At 38.9% G+C, this 16,952-nt stretch overlaps 2 protein-coding genes across 12 annotated transcripts in view; one reads left to right on the forward strand and one right to left on the reverse strand.

Moving 5' to 3' along the window:
* The window catches only part of C15H4orf47 (chromosome 15 open reading frame, human C4orf47), a 141,494-nt gene that overhangs the window by 18,568 nt on the left and 105,974 nt on the right, over positions 1–16,952 (forward strand). For 9 of the 10 annotated variants that reach the window (XM_013984045.2, XM_005671713.3, XM_005671711.2 and 6 more), the window contains 1 exon segment: positions 525–763. The exons of the other annotated variant lie outside the window; for it this stretch is intronic. In XM_013984045.2, the coding sequence (XP_013839499.1) occupies positions 525–573 (49 nt within the window). In that variant the 3' untranslated portion in view covers positions 574–763. 10 annotated transcript variants of the gene reach the window in all.
* On the reverse strand, positions 5,288–14,429 carry CCDC110 (coiled-coil domain containing 110). 2 transcript variants are annotated; one of them, XM_005671722.3, is made up of 8 exons: positions 14,159–14,429; positions 13,746–13,850; positions 10,826–10,881; positions 10,499–10,564; positions 8,598–8,708; positions 8,439–8,498; positions 5,686–7,771; positions 5,288–5,361 (listed from the first exon to the last, which is right to left on the reverse strand). In XM_005671722.3, exons 1-8 carry the CDS (start codon positions 14,166–14,168, stop codon positions 5,312–5,314), a joined length of 2,544 nt encoding a protein of 847 aa, XP_005671779.1. In that variant the 5' UTR covers positions 14,169–14,429; the 3' UTR covers positions 5,288–5,311. The 2 variants fall into 2 exon arrangements, with proteins under 2 accessions (XP_005671779.1, XP_020931243.1); XM_021075584.1 differs by lacking the exon at positions 13,746–13,850.

The following is a 16,952-nucleotide window of genomic DNA, read 5'->3' on the forward strand; positions in this document are numbered from 1 at the left end:
GCCACACCTGTGGCATATGGAGGTTCCCAGGCTAGGGGTCAAATCAGAACTACAGCTGCTTGCCTACACCACAGCCACAGTAACTCCAGATCCAAGCCACATCCGTGAACTACACCACAGTTCACGGCAACGCGGATCCTTAACCCACTGAGTGAGGCCAGGGATTGAACCCGCAACCTCGTGGGTCCTTGTCAGATTCATTTCCACTGCGCCACGATGGGAAATCCTCTCTTTTAAAATATTATCACAAATGTTATCCTAAATCGAGTTTTGGCTTCTTTTGTCTTAGTTTTAAAACTAATAAAGCTCTGGGCAGCAGTATTTAAAATTGGTCTCAGAAATCATTTTTCTCTCTTAAATTACATTTAAAAAAGTATTTCTGACATATAATGTGAAGCTTTTTATTTGGTGAGAAAATTTGATTTTAGATTGTTAATTTTTTAATTGCTAAACGTTTTTAAGAGAATAATGAATATTTTAACTGCTCCTTTAAAATTAAATGTGCATTTATTTTCCACTTTTAGGGCACTAAATATGAAGAACTACAAGACTGCTTCAGTACAGTCCTATTAGCATATGGAAGACAAATAGCTTATAGGTCTGACTACCAGAAATTCATTATCAAGTTCTAATTATTTGAAAAAATATAAAATGTTGTGTAACAGATAGCTGAAGCATTTAAAAGAAGTTTAAGCCCATGACTCGAATACTCTTCCTTCTTTTAGTACTATTACATAATAAATAGTATTTGTTAATAATTTAACATATGCTTGCTGATCTGTGTTTAGATCTGTTTTTTTGAGGAGATGTTTAGGAATGTTTAGAAATGTTATAAAAATCTTGACGTGAAGGCTATCATTTGAAAGATTTTACTCCTAATGTTCAAAAATTGCAGGGTTGGATGGTAGGGGTGTTATGGGGGCTAAAGGGGTAGAAAGTGGACAATGAATTTTTAATGTGCTCTTCCTTCTCGGAGGTATTTGTCACTTGAGTTGGTAGCTATCCAAGTGTCATAGTCCATTAATTCATTCTTAACATCAAAGGAAAGTATCAGTCCAGTCATATTGCATAGATTTGTGCATATACACATCATATAGGGAGGCAGATGTCTCAGTTTATGTGGTATAATGCCTTCTATTGATGGCCTGTGTAAAGCATCAGATCGGCTAATGGCAGCCACAGTATGAGCTGGGGGAAGGGAGAGCGGAGAATGCACTTGCAGTTCAATATCTTATAAAAAATGATCAAGCTTCAAGATGGATGAGGTTGGTCTTTGTTGTCCTCTTGTGTCCCTCTATAGCTGTCCAGAGCTGCCTCTGCCATAGCTGCCTCTGTAGGACTTACCCTCCCCTTCCCAAGGTGACTCTTCTTCACTCACCCTACCACTCAGAAATATCTGTTCTTAAAAGATATGATTTAAATACATTACTGTAATTCATAGTGAGGTCTCTATCAATAATCCTCATTAAATTGGGGCAGGGTGGTGGTGGTATTTAAAAAGGGAAATTTACAATATCTAATATCATGTATTGAGGGAGTTAATTTTGATCCATAGTGCTTTCTTAGTACTTGTCCCTCTGCCATTCTAGGCTTCTCAGATGTGAAAATCAGAATGTATAAGGGTTGAAGTATTCTTCTGGACCTGTATTTTTCCCAATGAAGTGGGGGAGAGACTGTGTCAATATAGATATATACCTGGCCTTTAAAGGGGTTGCAGGAGCTCCGTAGTGGCCTAGTGGTTAAGGATCAGTGTTGTCACTGCTGTGGCTCCCATCACTGCTGTGGTGCAGTGTCAGTCCTTGACTGAGGAACCTCCACATGCCACAGGAGCACCCCCAAAAAATGTGTTTGGGAAAGACTTTTTCAGTAAATTTATTTTTTTACTCCTATTTCTTTCCCATCCTCAGTGCTTTCCCTGCTCAGGCAACCCAGAATTTTACCCTCCAGATTAAAAAACGAAACGTCTTGTCTCTGAACATTAGAAGAGCTACCTAAGGAAAATTGGGACTACAAGAGTAAGGTTCTTATTCTGGCATTATTATGCTGGTAAGAATAGTTCTGGTTCTTATCCTGGAGGGCTCTGTAGGCTAACGAGTGGCTCTCTGCTTATACATCTTAAAGTGAAGATTGCCTGGTCAATAGCCTTGTACACATAAACTCATAGTTACCGGCCACTTCTTTATAGCTGGGGGAGATTTGGTGGGAAAACATATCTACATATACCAGCTATCTAGAAAAATCAATATTATGTTCTCTCTATTCATAGGACTTTCCAAAATTCTCAAACTTGACTACCCCCAATTGGCTCCTGGCCAAGACAGAGTAGCAGGAATTGGATTTATACTTCTTTAAGGAATTAGAAACTAAACAATTTTATATATACAAAACATGCATAATAACTCTTTTAGACACTGGACATAGCTCGCAAGACTGAGCCATGAAGAAAAGGAAACAATTGAGGTGGGCCCTGCAATTGCTTTTTGTCTGGAGGCACTTTGGGACTGGAGAGGATGGAGGACTTGCGACCTCTTTTTTTTTTTTTTTGTCTTTTTGCTATTTCTTGGGCCGCTCCCGCGGCATATGGAGGTTCCCAGGCTAGGGGTGGAATCGGAGCTGTAGCCACCGTCCTACACCAGAGCCACAGCAACGCGGGATCCGAGCCGCTTCTGCAACCTTCACTACAGCTCACGGCAACGCCGGATCATTAACCCACTGAGCAAGGGCAGGGATCGAACCTGCAACCTCATGGTTCCTAGTCAGATTCGTTAACCACTGCGCCACGACGAGAACTCCAGGACTTGCAATCTCAAAGTATAGATAAGAGCCTCACTGAATTGAAACAGAAATTGGAACCTAAGGAATCTAAAATGGTTGGAATTTGTGGGGTAGAGTTCTAGAGAGGAAAGAGCTACATAGGAAAAGAGTTCAGAAATCCACATAGGAATCTCCTTAACTCCTAACATATGCATGAATATGGTTAAATTCCATAGGCAGTACAAAGTACAACATGGGCATCTCTGGTAACTGGTTCCTGGAGCTCAATCAAGGCTGGGAAGTTCCCCCCTCTCTGCATTCAGGTGAATCCAGAGGATCTAGAATAGGTTAGAGGTTCTTTAACACCCTAACAGAATTTTAAAAAACAAGCCTCAAAAGGATCACATTGAAACAGAAGTAATGTAATGCCTAATGCAACCAATTCCAACCATCTGTCAAGGAAAACAACAAAATTTGGGCAATTAGCAATGTAAATTTCACAACAATTCATCTTGCAGTAAAAAACTACTAGACATGCCAGGAAGCAGGAAAATATGAGCCATAACTGGGAGAAAAAACAGTCAATGGATATAAACCCCAAAATGGTAAAGAAGACGGATTAGCAAATAAGGACATTAAAATAGCGATTTCAACTGTGTTAATGTCTTTAAAGGAAAATCTGAACACAATGGGAAGAAAAAGCAAAGATATAAACAAGAAACAAATGAAAAATCTGGATATGAAAAATAAAGTAACTAAAATGAAAATCTTCATAAAGTGGGAGTTACAGCAAATTGGCATTCCAAAATAAAAAAACCAGTGAACTTGGAGATACAGTAATAGAAAGTATCCAAAGTGAAACACAGAAAAAAGACTGAAAAGAAAATGAAAATAATTCCAGTGAGCTCTAGGACAATATCAAATGTTCTAACATATATGTAATTGACTCTCAGAAAGGAGCAAAGAAAAAAAGATTTAAAGAAATAATGCCTGAAAATTTCCAAATGTGCTGAAAATTATAAATCCAAATCCAAGAAGCTCAGAGAATCACAAGAAATCCCAAATTATCATTGTCAGATGTGAAAAATGGGACATCACCACAGGTTCTCTGGACATTAAAAAGATAATAAGGAACACTATAAACAACTTCATAGCAATACATTTGAGAACTTATAGGAAATGTACAAATTCCTCAGAACATACAAATGATCAAAACTGACTCAAGAAGAAATAGAAAATCTGAATGGTTCTATATTAATGGAATTGTTTTTGCAGTGTAAAACCTTTTCATTTAAAAAACTCCAGGCTCTCTGGTGAATTATATTATGTATTTAGAAAGAAATAATATCAATAATACCAATTCTACACTAATTCTTTCAGAAAACAGAGGAGGGAACACTTTCCTGTTGGAAAACCTGGTGTCATATTTTCCTGAATATGAAAATTCCATATTTTCCTCAGGATTTTCTTGAACATCGAATCAGATAAAGACATTTAAAGAAAATAATAGACACCAATATCCTGAACATAGAAGCAGAAATCCTTAACAGAATATTATCAAATTGAATCCAGAAATGTATGTTAAAAGGATAATACATGATATCTGATGAAGTTCATCTCAGGAACTTAAGTTGGTATAATGTTTCAAGATTAATAAGTGTAATTACCATATTTACAGATTAAAGTGGGAAAAACACATGATCACCTTAAGATGCAGAAAAGGCATTTGACAAAATTCGACATTTATTTGTATAACAAGCAGTCTTGGAAGCTAGAGATAGTGTCTCCTCTGGAGCAAGACAGGTATGCTAACTGTCCTGTATAATAAAGGTAATGTTTCTGTCTAGAACAAAGGGCAGGCATGCTTACTGTACTCATAAAAGAAATGGTTTCCTAACCCAGAGTTTCTACTTTTTTTTTTTTTTTTTTTTTTTTAGGTCTGCACCCTCAGCATATGGAAGTTCCCAGGCAAGGAGTTGAATTGGAGCCGCAGCTGCCGGCCTACACCATAGTCACGGCAATGTGGGATCTGAGCCGCATCTTGACCTACACCACAGCTCATGGCAACATTTTTAACCCATTGAGTGAGGCTAGGGATCAAACTGCATCCTCATGGATCCTAGCTGGGTTCGTTAACTGCTGAGCCACAAAGGAAACTCCCAGAGTTTCCTCTTTTAATACAACCACTATGTAGCCTTTTTCATGTTGTCTATAGGAACTGGGGCTTGGAGAACCAGTGGAAAAATGATGTTACTTTGGCTACCACTCTTGCTGTGAGCAACAAGCTATCCTTTGTCTCTGACCCAGGGATTTCATGTTTTCCACTAGACCCATGAAACCGTGTCAGGCTACATATTAGCTTACAAGTTTGATAAAAATCTCAGACTGTTTATAGTTCCTGACAACATAAAAATATATACGGATGCCAGTTTTTAATTAAAAAATCAGTCTAATCAATTATAAGGTAATTATAATCATATGTAAAAGTGAATATAAAATTCTTCTGCTGGGAAAAAGGTACTTGGACAAAGGATTTTGAAACATTGATCTTAGAAATTTATTTGCATGTCTTGGATGGAAGCAATTGATACAGTTTACTTGGAATTCCTGTAAAAAAAAGAAGAATTTTTTTAAAGGTAGTACTGCTGTGTGTACTTCAGGAAAATAATAATTAAAAAAAAAATCTCTGCTTGCTGCCAAAGTTGCTTTGAGCATGCACAATACCTGGAAGTAGTATAAATAAAATAACATGAATTTCATCAAAAGAGCAAAATCTCTGAATAATTTCACTGTATAAGAAACCAGATACAAATCTTACAAAACTAAATTGTATTCACCTTAAAAGTTTCCTTATTACTGTCCTCTGGCTAATGCCCAATAGGCTAAATGAGTCTTCAACACATTTCTACTAATCCACCGTGATATACATACCTTTCAAACCAGGAGTTAAAGGCTTACTCCTAGAACTAGAGGTGTCCTCATAAATATCATAGTTGTCAAAATGGAGTTTCTCTCTTCTTGAAACATAACCCATTTTTGATAGGTCAATATGCTGACTACAGATTTTTTCACTTAGATTTAGATAGACTCTTTGAAGATTCTGCATCTCAAATTCCAAGGCATCCCTTTCATTTTCTATACTTCTTACATAGTTTTCTAAAAGTATTTTGTCTTCCTCAAGTCTACTGATGCTGTTTTCAAATTTTATACTTTCTTGACTCTGTTTTTTTAATTCCTCTTTTAGGATCTGATTATCAGTTTTAATTTCTATTACCATTTTTGATAACATTTCGCATTCATTGCCCATTTCTGACAAACTATTCTTATAAATATTTGCTTCTGATTTTGCATTTTTTATTTCTTGGAGAAAATTCTCTTCAGTGGTGGATTTATATTTTTGAATATCCTCAATTTCTCTTTTCATCATTTCTCTTGCAGTGGTAGATTCTTGTAAGGTAGTTTCAAGATTAAGCTTTTCATCTTTAACTGTTTCTATTAATTGAAGAAGTGTCTCTTGTTCAGTTTTTGCCAGTTTTTCTTTCTCCTTCAGCTGCATTATCTCTAGGTGGTTTTCTTTTAGTTCATTTTCAAGTGAGCCTTTTTCCTTTAGAAGTTGGTATGTTTTCTTCTCTAATATTTCCTTCTCTTCTTGTAGCAATAGAATGTTTGTTATCATTGATTCCATTTCTATGCTCAGTCGCTTATTTTCATTACTGACAATGGCCATGTCACTTTGAGTTTTGTGTTCCTTACTTTTTAGTTGATCTAATGTTTCTATCATTTGTTGCTTCTCTAAAGAAAGTTGACTATTTTTTTCCTGTAGGGTTTTATTTTGTCCTTGGAGAATATTATAGTTACTAATTATTTTTTTCAATTCGTTAAGACATTCTTTGCTATCTTCTTCTGTTTTAATTAACTTGGACTGAATAGTGTTCTTTTCTTCAACAAGATTCTTAAGTTGCTTTTCATATATTTCAATTTTCTGTATCAGAGATTGTGTGGTAAAGACAAGAGGTTTAATTTTGGACTTAAGAGTTAGGTTTTCATTCTCTAGTTTCATTACGTTTTTCTGGATGTGCATAGACTCTCTCAGGTAGTTCTGTAAGTACTGAATTTTTGCAATACACTGCTCAGTAACAGAATTGGCTTTGGATGTTTTCTCATTTTCACATATTATTGATCCTTGTTTTACTGCAAATGGTTGCCTTTCTTCATCTTTCATTTCATATTTTGTTGGGTCAAAGAATGACAGTGTATGTCTTGGAATTCTAGAATGGAATTTTAAATCTGTGATACTCTTGTCAGTGATAGGAATTTCTTTATTGTTTTTCTCATTCTTTCTCCCTCTGTTTATTTCACTCCTAGATAATTTTCTGCACTTCCTACAAAAATTCACGTGGAATTTTGACACTGTTTCCCTGAGAGGGAGTAATTTGTTGACTAATGCCTCTAATTCCAAAATTCTCTTTGATTTTATATCTTCATTTAAGTTACTCTCAATATTTTCTTCCTTAATAAAGTTAATTTTTTCCTTGTGAATGGGGGACAGGTTATAGTTACCATTGTTTGGAACAGCTTTTAAAGTTTGAAGTTCATTTGTAAGTGCAAGTTCCCTATCATGTGACTTTTGAAGCTCTTCCTTCATTTGTTTGATAGACTGGCAAATATCATCTAAATTTTCACAAAATCCATGTTTGAGAAAAGGCATAGTAATTCTGGACTTATCCAGAATTACAGTATCAGCTTGAGACATCCCATTTTGAGGTGTGTTAGGTAGAAAATTATAAAGGTTATTACGATTTTTCAACATGTCAGGGTTTTCTGAAGCTGAATTATCTATTGAGGTTCTCAGAGTTAATATGTCCTTGAGATGTATCTGGGATGGAATATTTACACCTTGAGAGCGACTGTTAATGCTATCGGTGCTGACTTTTTCTTCCACTGAATGAAGAGTCCTAGAATCCTCAAAATGATGAATTTTCTCCATAGAAAGGGTTTCTTCTTGATTCTGTATAGGCTAGTAACAATAAAAGGTACACTATAAATGTACTTTCACTTGCTATTTCACCAGCAAATTAAGATAATATTTTGTGGAGGATTTATTTTTACCATCAGAATGAACATTTTATCCATTTCTGCAGCAAAGAAGCCTAACAAGTATGATTCATTTTCTCCAGAAAATTTAACCATTCTTTAGAGTTCTGTAACTCTGGGTCACAATTTGCTTAGAAATTGCACCTATTTCCTTAGGGGATGAAATAGAAGGGCTAACCCCTCAATTCCAGAAATGGAAATTCAGCATTTCTCAAGAGACCATCAGAGATAGGTGGAGAAGACAGGTAATAGGTCAAAGGGAAGTTTAAGGAAGCGAAAATTTCCACGTCTGCTATTTGTCAACCTTAGTTTGGCTTCCTAGTTTCAGATGAGTCTAGGGCTATAGCTGTGCTGGAAATGTGGGTTCTAATAAGTGTAGATAGAATGACTCTAGCTTGGACCTGTTCTGGAGAATTCACTCTGGGTCTAAGTCACTCCTAAAAGTAGAAAAACTCTTAAGTGGACAGAAACGCTATAAAAACTTCCTTGTATTTCAGTTTGCTTTGTATCTGGACTAAGTCAAATGCCCCCCCCCCCAACACTTTCCTAAGAGAAACTAGAAAATTACAGAAATACAGAGGTAAACGCACGTCTTTTGTGGCTTTTAGGACAGGACTTTCCTTATTTTCATCTCCGACAGCCCAGTCACCCTGTGAAGAAGGGGAGAATGTAAAGGTGACAGTAAACTGGTTGTAGAAACATTTTTGATGTATCTATATATAGATATGATTTTGTACCGAATAACATACCAAAGCCTTTTCATTGCATGTGCCGAATACTAGATTTTTTTCTGAACTAAATTGTGGGTTTTCGACTTCAATAATACTTTTGTTCAATATCTCACTGATTTCAGACTGCACCTTTAAAAGATAAATGAAGAATGTTAGACTTTGAGTTCAGATTTATAAACTTATGAATGCATAAGAATAATAAATATTTATAGTTAAAAGTTATCTTTAATTTTCCTACCAGTAAAAATTCTTTTCCATCATATAAAATATAATTAAATTTATTTAATTTATTGTAATCTGTCATTGAAGGAATCTTTAAGTGTGCCTTTATTGTATGATTATAAAATCAGAAAGGCGGAGTTCCCGACGTGGTGCAGTGGTTAACGAATCCGACTAGGAACCATGAGGTTGCGGGTTCGATCCCTGGCCTTGCTCAGTGGGTTAAGGGTCCGGCGTTGCCATGAGCTGTGGTGTAGGTCGCAGACGCGGCTCGGATCCCGCATTGCTGTGGCTCTGGTGTAGGCCAGTGGCTACAGCTCCGATTGGACCCCTAGCCTGGGAATCTCTATATGCCGAGGGAGCGGCCCAAGAAATAGCAAAAAAAAAAAAAAAGAATAAATAAATAAATAAAATAAATAAAATCAGAAAGGCAATTTAGGAAAACAGTAAATCTTACGAATAAAAATAATTTTAGATGTTTGATTTTTACATTGTTGAATAAATCAGAGGTCTTTGATCTCTGTCATCAGAATGGAATCTGGTCTGTCAGCCTCGGGAGTATTTTATCTTCTCTTCCCATTTCCCTGCAGTTACTTTGAGTACAGGGCTACTAGGATGAAGTTTATATTGGCTCTTTAGTGAATATGTGTTGTGTTATATACCCCTGATAACCATGCCCTATCCTTCTATTAACACCACCCCTTATTCCTTCTGGATAAAGTCCATGTGCTTTTTTGTTTTTTTTGTTTTGTTTTGTTTTGTTTTTTTCAGGGCCCGATGTACGGCATAAGGAAGTTCCCAGACAAGGGGGTGAATCGGACCTATAGTTGCTGGCCTATGCCACAACCATAGCAACGCCAGATCTGAGCCACATCTGTGACCTACACTGCAGCTCACAGCAACAATGGATCCTTAATCCACTGAGTGGGGCCTGGGATCGAACCCACCTCCTCATGGATACTAGTCGGGTTCATTTCTGTTGATGCACAGGGAAGTCCTCATGTGCCTTTGTTAATACAAATCCCACTTCAGCTCCAAGAGATGGGCATGGAACTCAGAGTTAACCAGTCAGAGGGTTGGCTCCCTTTGAATAGTGATTGCTTCAGCATTGCATGTGGGGCCATCGGAATCAGGCCAAGAACTCATTATAAACCATTAAGAGAGAAAAGCACAGCCTCTTCTCTGTCTGACTAGAGTCTGAAAGGATAAAGGTGGAACTTCTAGCAACCCTTTTTCTACCACATGGAATCCGAGAAGCCATAACTGTCAAAAACAGAACTGAGATAAGGCGTGAGGCTGGTTTCCTGAGGGTGTGAGTCCTGGTCTCATGGATGAAGCCCTCCCCAAGTGAACTGTCCTTAGGGTTTTAGTTGCCAGAGCAGATAAGGTACATTTTTCCCTTAGTGGGTTTGAGTTGGATTTTATATCACTTATAATGAGAGTCCCTATTTGTAGATGATATTATATAGGTAGCATTTTAAACATATGTTCTAAAAAAATCAGTGAGTGTTACTTCTATTGGCTTATATCCAAATACAAGTATAACAGAATGTACCCAAATCTTGTGTCTAGAATAGGTTGTGGCCTCTATTTTATTACATTTGCTATCAGTTGATCAATTGACTCGTGACCATTAGCTTAGAAATGTAGAATGATAGCCTAAGTTTGGGTATTTTCTACATAAATTAAAAGAAACTTACCATGCTAACATTCTGTAAAGTCTGTATTCGGAGAGCCTGAAATGATTCCAGTTGATGCTGAAGGGCCTATGACAAAATTATACAAGATACAAAATTGAACATTTTTAGGTAGGTGAACATATACTTTGTTATGATTATAAAAAACAGCCCCCAAAGTCGCCTATTACAAGGACCATGTGAGGGTAAGGTGACTCACGTTCTTAATCTTTCTTGCTCACTCTCCATTGCATTTTGATGGAAATTTTTGTGGAAAACCCATATGTATTTAGGAAGTACTCTAAGAAAGATCAGACAGGTTTTCAGAGCAAACAAACTCAAATTACTCACTTTCAGTGCTGATTGCGGTTGGATTTGATTTTCTGATTCTGATGTGCAGCTATATTCTAAAAAGCAAAATTGAAAAACTCCATGATTTAATTCTTAAGTTTCATTTTTAAACAACATTAATAGAAAGCAGTCTCCTAGCTTTCTTGGATGATGAGGTAGAGATAATGAGGTGATGGATGGTCACACTGGGAAGAACCCATTGCTAGCCACATAATGAGTTTAAGAAATGATGCTCACTTGACTTATAATACTGTACCTACTCGAGATTTCAATAGTGTAACAGTGGTTTTACTTTTACAATAAACCACTAACTTTAAACATCAAACTTAGAACTCTCAGAAACTCAGATATCTTTGTTTCTGGGATATAAACTACATTGGGGAGGGGGTAAAGAAACTAACAATTCTCAAGTTATGAGAGACCCTTGGCAGAGTGCTATATAGGTCTCGGCATCTATGAAACAGCCATATGAAGTTTTTCTTCCTTGACGTCGAAAACAGTTTGCATTGATAGAACATAATTTTTGTCATGCAATTGAGCAAAAAGTGCTATGAAGATCTGTGTGTTCCTTCCTAGAAAACAGATTATAGATCTGAAGCAGGGGAGAGACTGTATGATTCTTGCAAATTTCCTGATATACATTCCTTAAAATTTTTTTTTTATCCTGGTTGATTTATAATGTTCTGTCCATTTCCGCTATACAGTACGCAGTTATACACACACACACATTCTTTTTCTCATATTATCTTCTATCATGTTCCATTGCAAGTGATTGGATATTGTTCCCTGTCTATACTCTTTTTTCCCAATGTTAGACAACTTCTTTTGGAAATTTTCATAAAAAAATTTTAAAAGTGTGTCCTGAATGAAATGAGAGCTGTGTTAGAATGTTCCCTCAGGCTGACAGTTTCTGCTATAAGAAAAGGGTTTATTTTTTGTTTTAAGAGGTCAGCACATCTTTGGAGCAACGGTCTCCAGATATTATAGAAGCTGGTTGAAAGTATACACCCCCCACCAACCCCATTACGATCTGACCCTCATCACTGAGAAAGCAGCTGTGGTTAAGAGCCTGGAGCCCTTTGACCACCTGAAGAATCTGCCTTCATCACAGGGCAGGGATGGACCATGAGTCCATCTGGATATTGCTCAGCTTTGTATCTTACTGGGAATAAAATGTAGTTAGAAATGTTCATCTAAGGGAGATAAGAAAGAACTCAAGTGAGGTCTGGATCAGTCCAGCAAGGCATCCCAAAGTTTCTCAAACTCTAAAATAACCTCTTCTGATGCACTCAGAGCAAAATGCAGATCAAAAGGAATATATAACCTAGAATCCCACAATCCAGAATTACCTCTTGCTAACTTTAGGTACTCACCCTTCAGTCAGCTGGTAATACACATATGTGGGAAAAAAATAAATGATTTTGGAGTGAATCGGGTCAGCGTTCTTTTGGTCAGCACTAGGGAATGGATCACTTGGTGACAATTGAGTGTCCCTAAGAGGACAGAGAGAGGAGAGGGCACAAAGTCACCCTTCCTAATTTTGCCTTTGTTTTACGCAGGAGATCCCTGCTGTCCTTGATAGAGCATGACTTGGGATATCTCTCACATATGGCATCCCTGTCCTTATGCTGGCTATGCTCTAGCACGGAAGACCGGAACTCTTACACAAGCAAATTTTGCATGTAACTTCTATGAATGCTGGCGTTTTTCTCTAGGGCTTTTCATCCTGCTTAGGTTCCAGAACAATCACATGGTCTTGCTAAATTAATGTCCCTCAGTTTCTTCTGACCTTAAATGCTCTCTGAAGTGCTGAGTTGTCTCAGTGTCTAAACTCTCTGGGAGGACTTTCTCCCCAGCTGGAGCTTTCCATTACCCTCCTATTGCACAGGGACACCGGTGGGGCTCACAAGATTGGAGAGGGGGTGGTCAGCACACTGTCCTGCTGGCCTCCACTAAGGTGTGGCTCATCCTGGTGGTCCCTGGGCCTCCAGTTGTCTTGTGTCTTATCTGTGAGGGTGTAGCTGCTCCAGCCCTTCTTTTGGGGCCCTTGACAAGACCTATATGAAGGTCCTGGATTTGGGAAGGTGGCAAATCCTGTGCTGACCTCAGGTCTCCACCTCACTGCTTTTCCTGGCACCTCTGCATCTGGGTCACCTGCATGTCCCCTATGGGCTGTGAGCAACTGTCAGATCGCAACCTGGCCCATCAGTTTAGATGTCACCTTCTGCCCACAGTACTCTGCTACTCCCCTGGAGTGTCATGCTGAACACCAGCCCCCTCTGAGGTATGTAGCCTCCTAAGGCTTCTTTCCAGGGAATGAGACTTCAACTTCAGTGTTCTCAGATCCCTCCTGGCTGGGTATTTACACACATCTTATTCATGATTTCTATGGAGCTTAAAAACTGCAGCTCTTTTAAAAAAAAAAAAACTTAATTTTTCTTTTTTTTAACAAAATAGGACGCTCAGCTGTGTTTCAATCTATTATTTAACATTTGGGTCTTTTTTCCTTTAATTTTTTCTTAATTATAGTTGATTTACAATGTTCTGTCAATTTCTGCTGTACAGAAAAATAACCCAGTTATATACATAGTTATATATATATATATAATTTTACTTTTGTATATAACTATATATATATATATATAAAACAACCTCTCTGTGCCTGTTTCCCCACTTGTAATAGGAGGAAAATGGTAGACTGACTTCATAGGGTTGTGAAGATTAGATAAGTTGATAGATTAAAGTGTTTAGAACAATATCTGGCACAAAGTAAATGCCAGATAGCGGTGTTAGTTTATTATTATATGAGTAGTTAGTGGAACTACACCAGGTGGGCAGTGGATTTAGGCAATGTACTGGCTGCCTGTAGTAAAAGGCAGAAACTTCACTGCCATCCGAGCCTTGACCTGGAAGGTTTTACCTTTTTCACTGCCACCATTTTCCTTTACCCCTTCAGAGGAATTTAGGATCTTGGACGCTGAAAGGAGAACGCAGGCCACCTCATCCTCTTCCTCAGGATGCTTTTCTGTTGGGAGAAGAGGCAAGGCCTGGGGATTCGGGACGCGGGAGCCCTGAGCCGCCACCGGAGGGCGCGCTGGAGCCACGCTGGGGCGGCGGGACTGGTGGCTCCCAGACCAAAGCCAGGCGGGCTGGGGGAGGGAGGCGGTGCTTTCCGTCCCGGGGTGAGCGAGCTGTGCAGCGAGTCTGGAAGATTCGCTCTCCGGACAGGACCCGTGTGGAGGGAGAGGCGGCTGGGGAGGCGGCGCCCTCCACTACCACCGGTCCACTTCCTAGACCGTCCCCCCAAGGGCCGGCTCCCGGCCTGGCTCTTACCTGGGCTCATTTCTGTTGCTCAGGCTCTCTTCCCAACCGACTTCCCTAACCCCTGGCATTCTGCTCAGTTGCTTCTGGCAGCCTGTTGCTTGGTAACGTGGTGGCCGGGACTCCTCGAGCGGCAGTGGCCCGCGCCTGGGTGGGGGATGGGGGAGGAAGAAGTTGCGAGTTGAAGTCGCGGGTCCGAGTACCTGATGTTCGCCCTGCTAGAGCTGCGCGGTGGGAAGGTCCCAGCTTTGCTTTGCCCCCCAAACCCAGAGGCAAGTTCATTAGGACGTTTCTCCCCTCCCCTTTCGTCTCCCCTGCTGACCCAGAACTTCATCGTGAGCAGACTCTTGATTAACACAGTATCTGTTAGACCGAAGCTGTGTGGAGAGAGGGGAATGTTTGGGGACACACAACCCCCCAGGAACCTCCCCTTGTCTGATCGCCATTTCGTTGTTTTATTCTGTTCTTGTTTCAATGCATCCCTCCGATTAGTTTCAGCGATTGGGGGTTCAAAGGGTCCTAGACCAATATTGTGAAAGGACTTATGTTTGCTGTGCTTAAAAGAAGACCCCTCTTTCCAGTAATGAGCTTAAGATAACTTGAAATGTACACAAACGGAGTTCCCGTCGTGGTGCAGTGGTTAATGATCTGACTAGGAACCATGAGGTTGTGGGTTCCATCCCTGGTCTCGCTCAGTGGGTTAAGGATCCGGCATTGCCGTGAGCTGTGGTGTAGGTTGCAGACATGGCTTGGATCTGGTGTTGCTGTGCCTCTGGCATAGGTCGGTGGCTACAGCTCCGATTAGACCCCTAGCCTGGGAATCTCCATATGCCGCGAGAGCGGCCCTAGAAAAGGCAAAAAGACAAACAAACAAACAAAAAGTACACACACATTAGAGCTGTCGCAGAATAGATCTTCATTTGTAGAACATGCTGATTTCCTATACACTTGGATAAACTGCCTGCCAAAAGATGGATGTTGTGCTGAAAGCTGGAGCTTGTTCAGCTGAGAACTGGTTGGCATGATGTGTCAGTCAAAACTTAAATAGAGTTCTTTAAGTAAAAGCTTTAAATGAGTATATATTATTTAATCTTGTGAGAACAACCATTACAGATAGAATATAAAATAATTGAAAATTCAAAATTTAAGACCCATAAGTTATGGTTTTATGAACTAGGATAATATTTCATCTAAATTTTCCAAAAGTATAGAGGAGGTATAAATTATTAATGCTGGAACTGGAAGTTCTTATTTCCTGCCATGGTGTCACACATCACCTGTACTACTTTCTCATTGTGGAGAGGTTTTCTGTTTCATTTGCCTTCATGTTAGATAGATGGGGGCACATTTCCTGTCAGATATGCTTTCTCTTTCCGTAGTTGTTGGCAGTCCAACAACTTCCCTGAAAATGTCTGCTTTATTTTTTATTGTGAGCTTCATTGCTAAAAGTTGGAATTAAAATCTGTACTGCCAGTTTTTTTTTTTTTTTTTTTTTTTTTTTTTTTTAATCTGTGAGTCACAATATTTCAGAATCTTCTAGTGGCTCCTCTTAGAGAACCCATTTTCACCTGTTGACTAACAGCTGCAGATTCAAGAATCTGGAACAAATTCAAGAGCTTGCACAAAAACAAGCTAGTCAAATCTATTCTTAGCAATTTATTACCAGACTAAAATACTTTGTTGTTTTTTAGCTTCAGAAGATCTTTTTAAAAATCTGAGATCACAAGGCTATCATTAATCATAGCTGAGATCTGTAGTAGTGTGAAAAAGTAACCAAACCACTCCTAAAATATAACAAATTTGGGCAGTTATCATAAGGTCAGTGCTTTAGTCAGAGAAGCACTGTGTTGGTGACTTAGGAAGTCTTGGATGGGTAGTGGGCCTTTGACAGCTCAAAGGCTTGGTGCAAATGCATATCCACAGCAGGCTTCCTCTATGTTTCTTATAGAATTAGTTTTAACCTAATTTTGTCTATATAGGAGATGGAACCCCACAAATCACTAAGAATAGCCACTAGCTTTGGCTCTTAGGAATTTGATTGCTGCTTTAAGGGGACTTATTAACATCAGTATAATGGGGATTCTGAGAACGTGAGTTGATGTACCTGTATGAAGTCTAGTGTGCTAAGGGATAGACAGAGAAATATCAGGATAGCCTGAGAAGGAATAGATGTTAGGGAAAGAGATATTTTTAGGATGGTGTGGAGTACTTGAGCATGCTTGCAGGCTGAGACGAGTCGGAGATTCAGAAAGGCTGGGTGGGAAAAATAAGTTGGAAAGAGAACTTGAGGAATAGAGCATGGGCATGGGTTGGATGAAGAAGACAGAGGGGCTCACAGTCTTTTCAAACTCGAGAAGTTTTGGCCATTCTTCAAAGGTGTTGGAGAGCTTTCCTCCCTCTGACCAAGGCCTGAGCAAAGGGGAACGCATGGCATGTAGGTCAGATAAGTGCTCTGTTTGTGGAGCTCCCTAAGGGTATGTAGGTGTTTATTGGTTTGAGTAAATAGAGCAGTCAGAGTCTCTGTAGCTTCTTCAAGACTTTAGTTCAGATTGAAGTATGTGACCCTCTTCTTCCTGATGCAAAGCTGCTTTATGCTTTTTTAGATACTGAAGAAACTGCACTAATTCAGGCCACTCAGTCACACATTAGTAATAACAGTGTGTTTCTCTTGCTATATAAAGATACTTAGAATATGTAATGAGTTTTTGTAAAAATGATTTTAATTTTGTTTCCATTATAGCTGCTTTACAGTGTTCTGTCAATTTTCTACTGTACAGCAAGGTGACCCAGTCACACATACATATAT

The sequence above is a fragment of the Sus scrofa genome, chromosome 15 (assembly GCF_000003025.6).
Source record: "Sus scrofa isolate TJ Tabasco breed Duroc chromosome 15, Sscrofa11.1, whole genome shotgun sequence".
NCBI classification, from domain to species: domain Eukaryota; kingdom Metazoa; phylum Chordata; class Mammalia; order Artiodactyla; family Suidae; genus Sus; species Sus scrofa.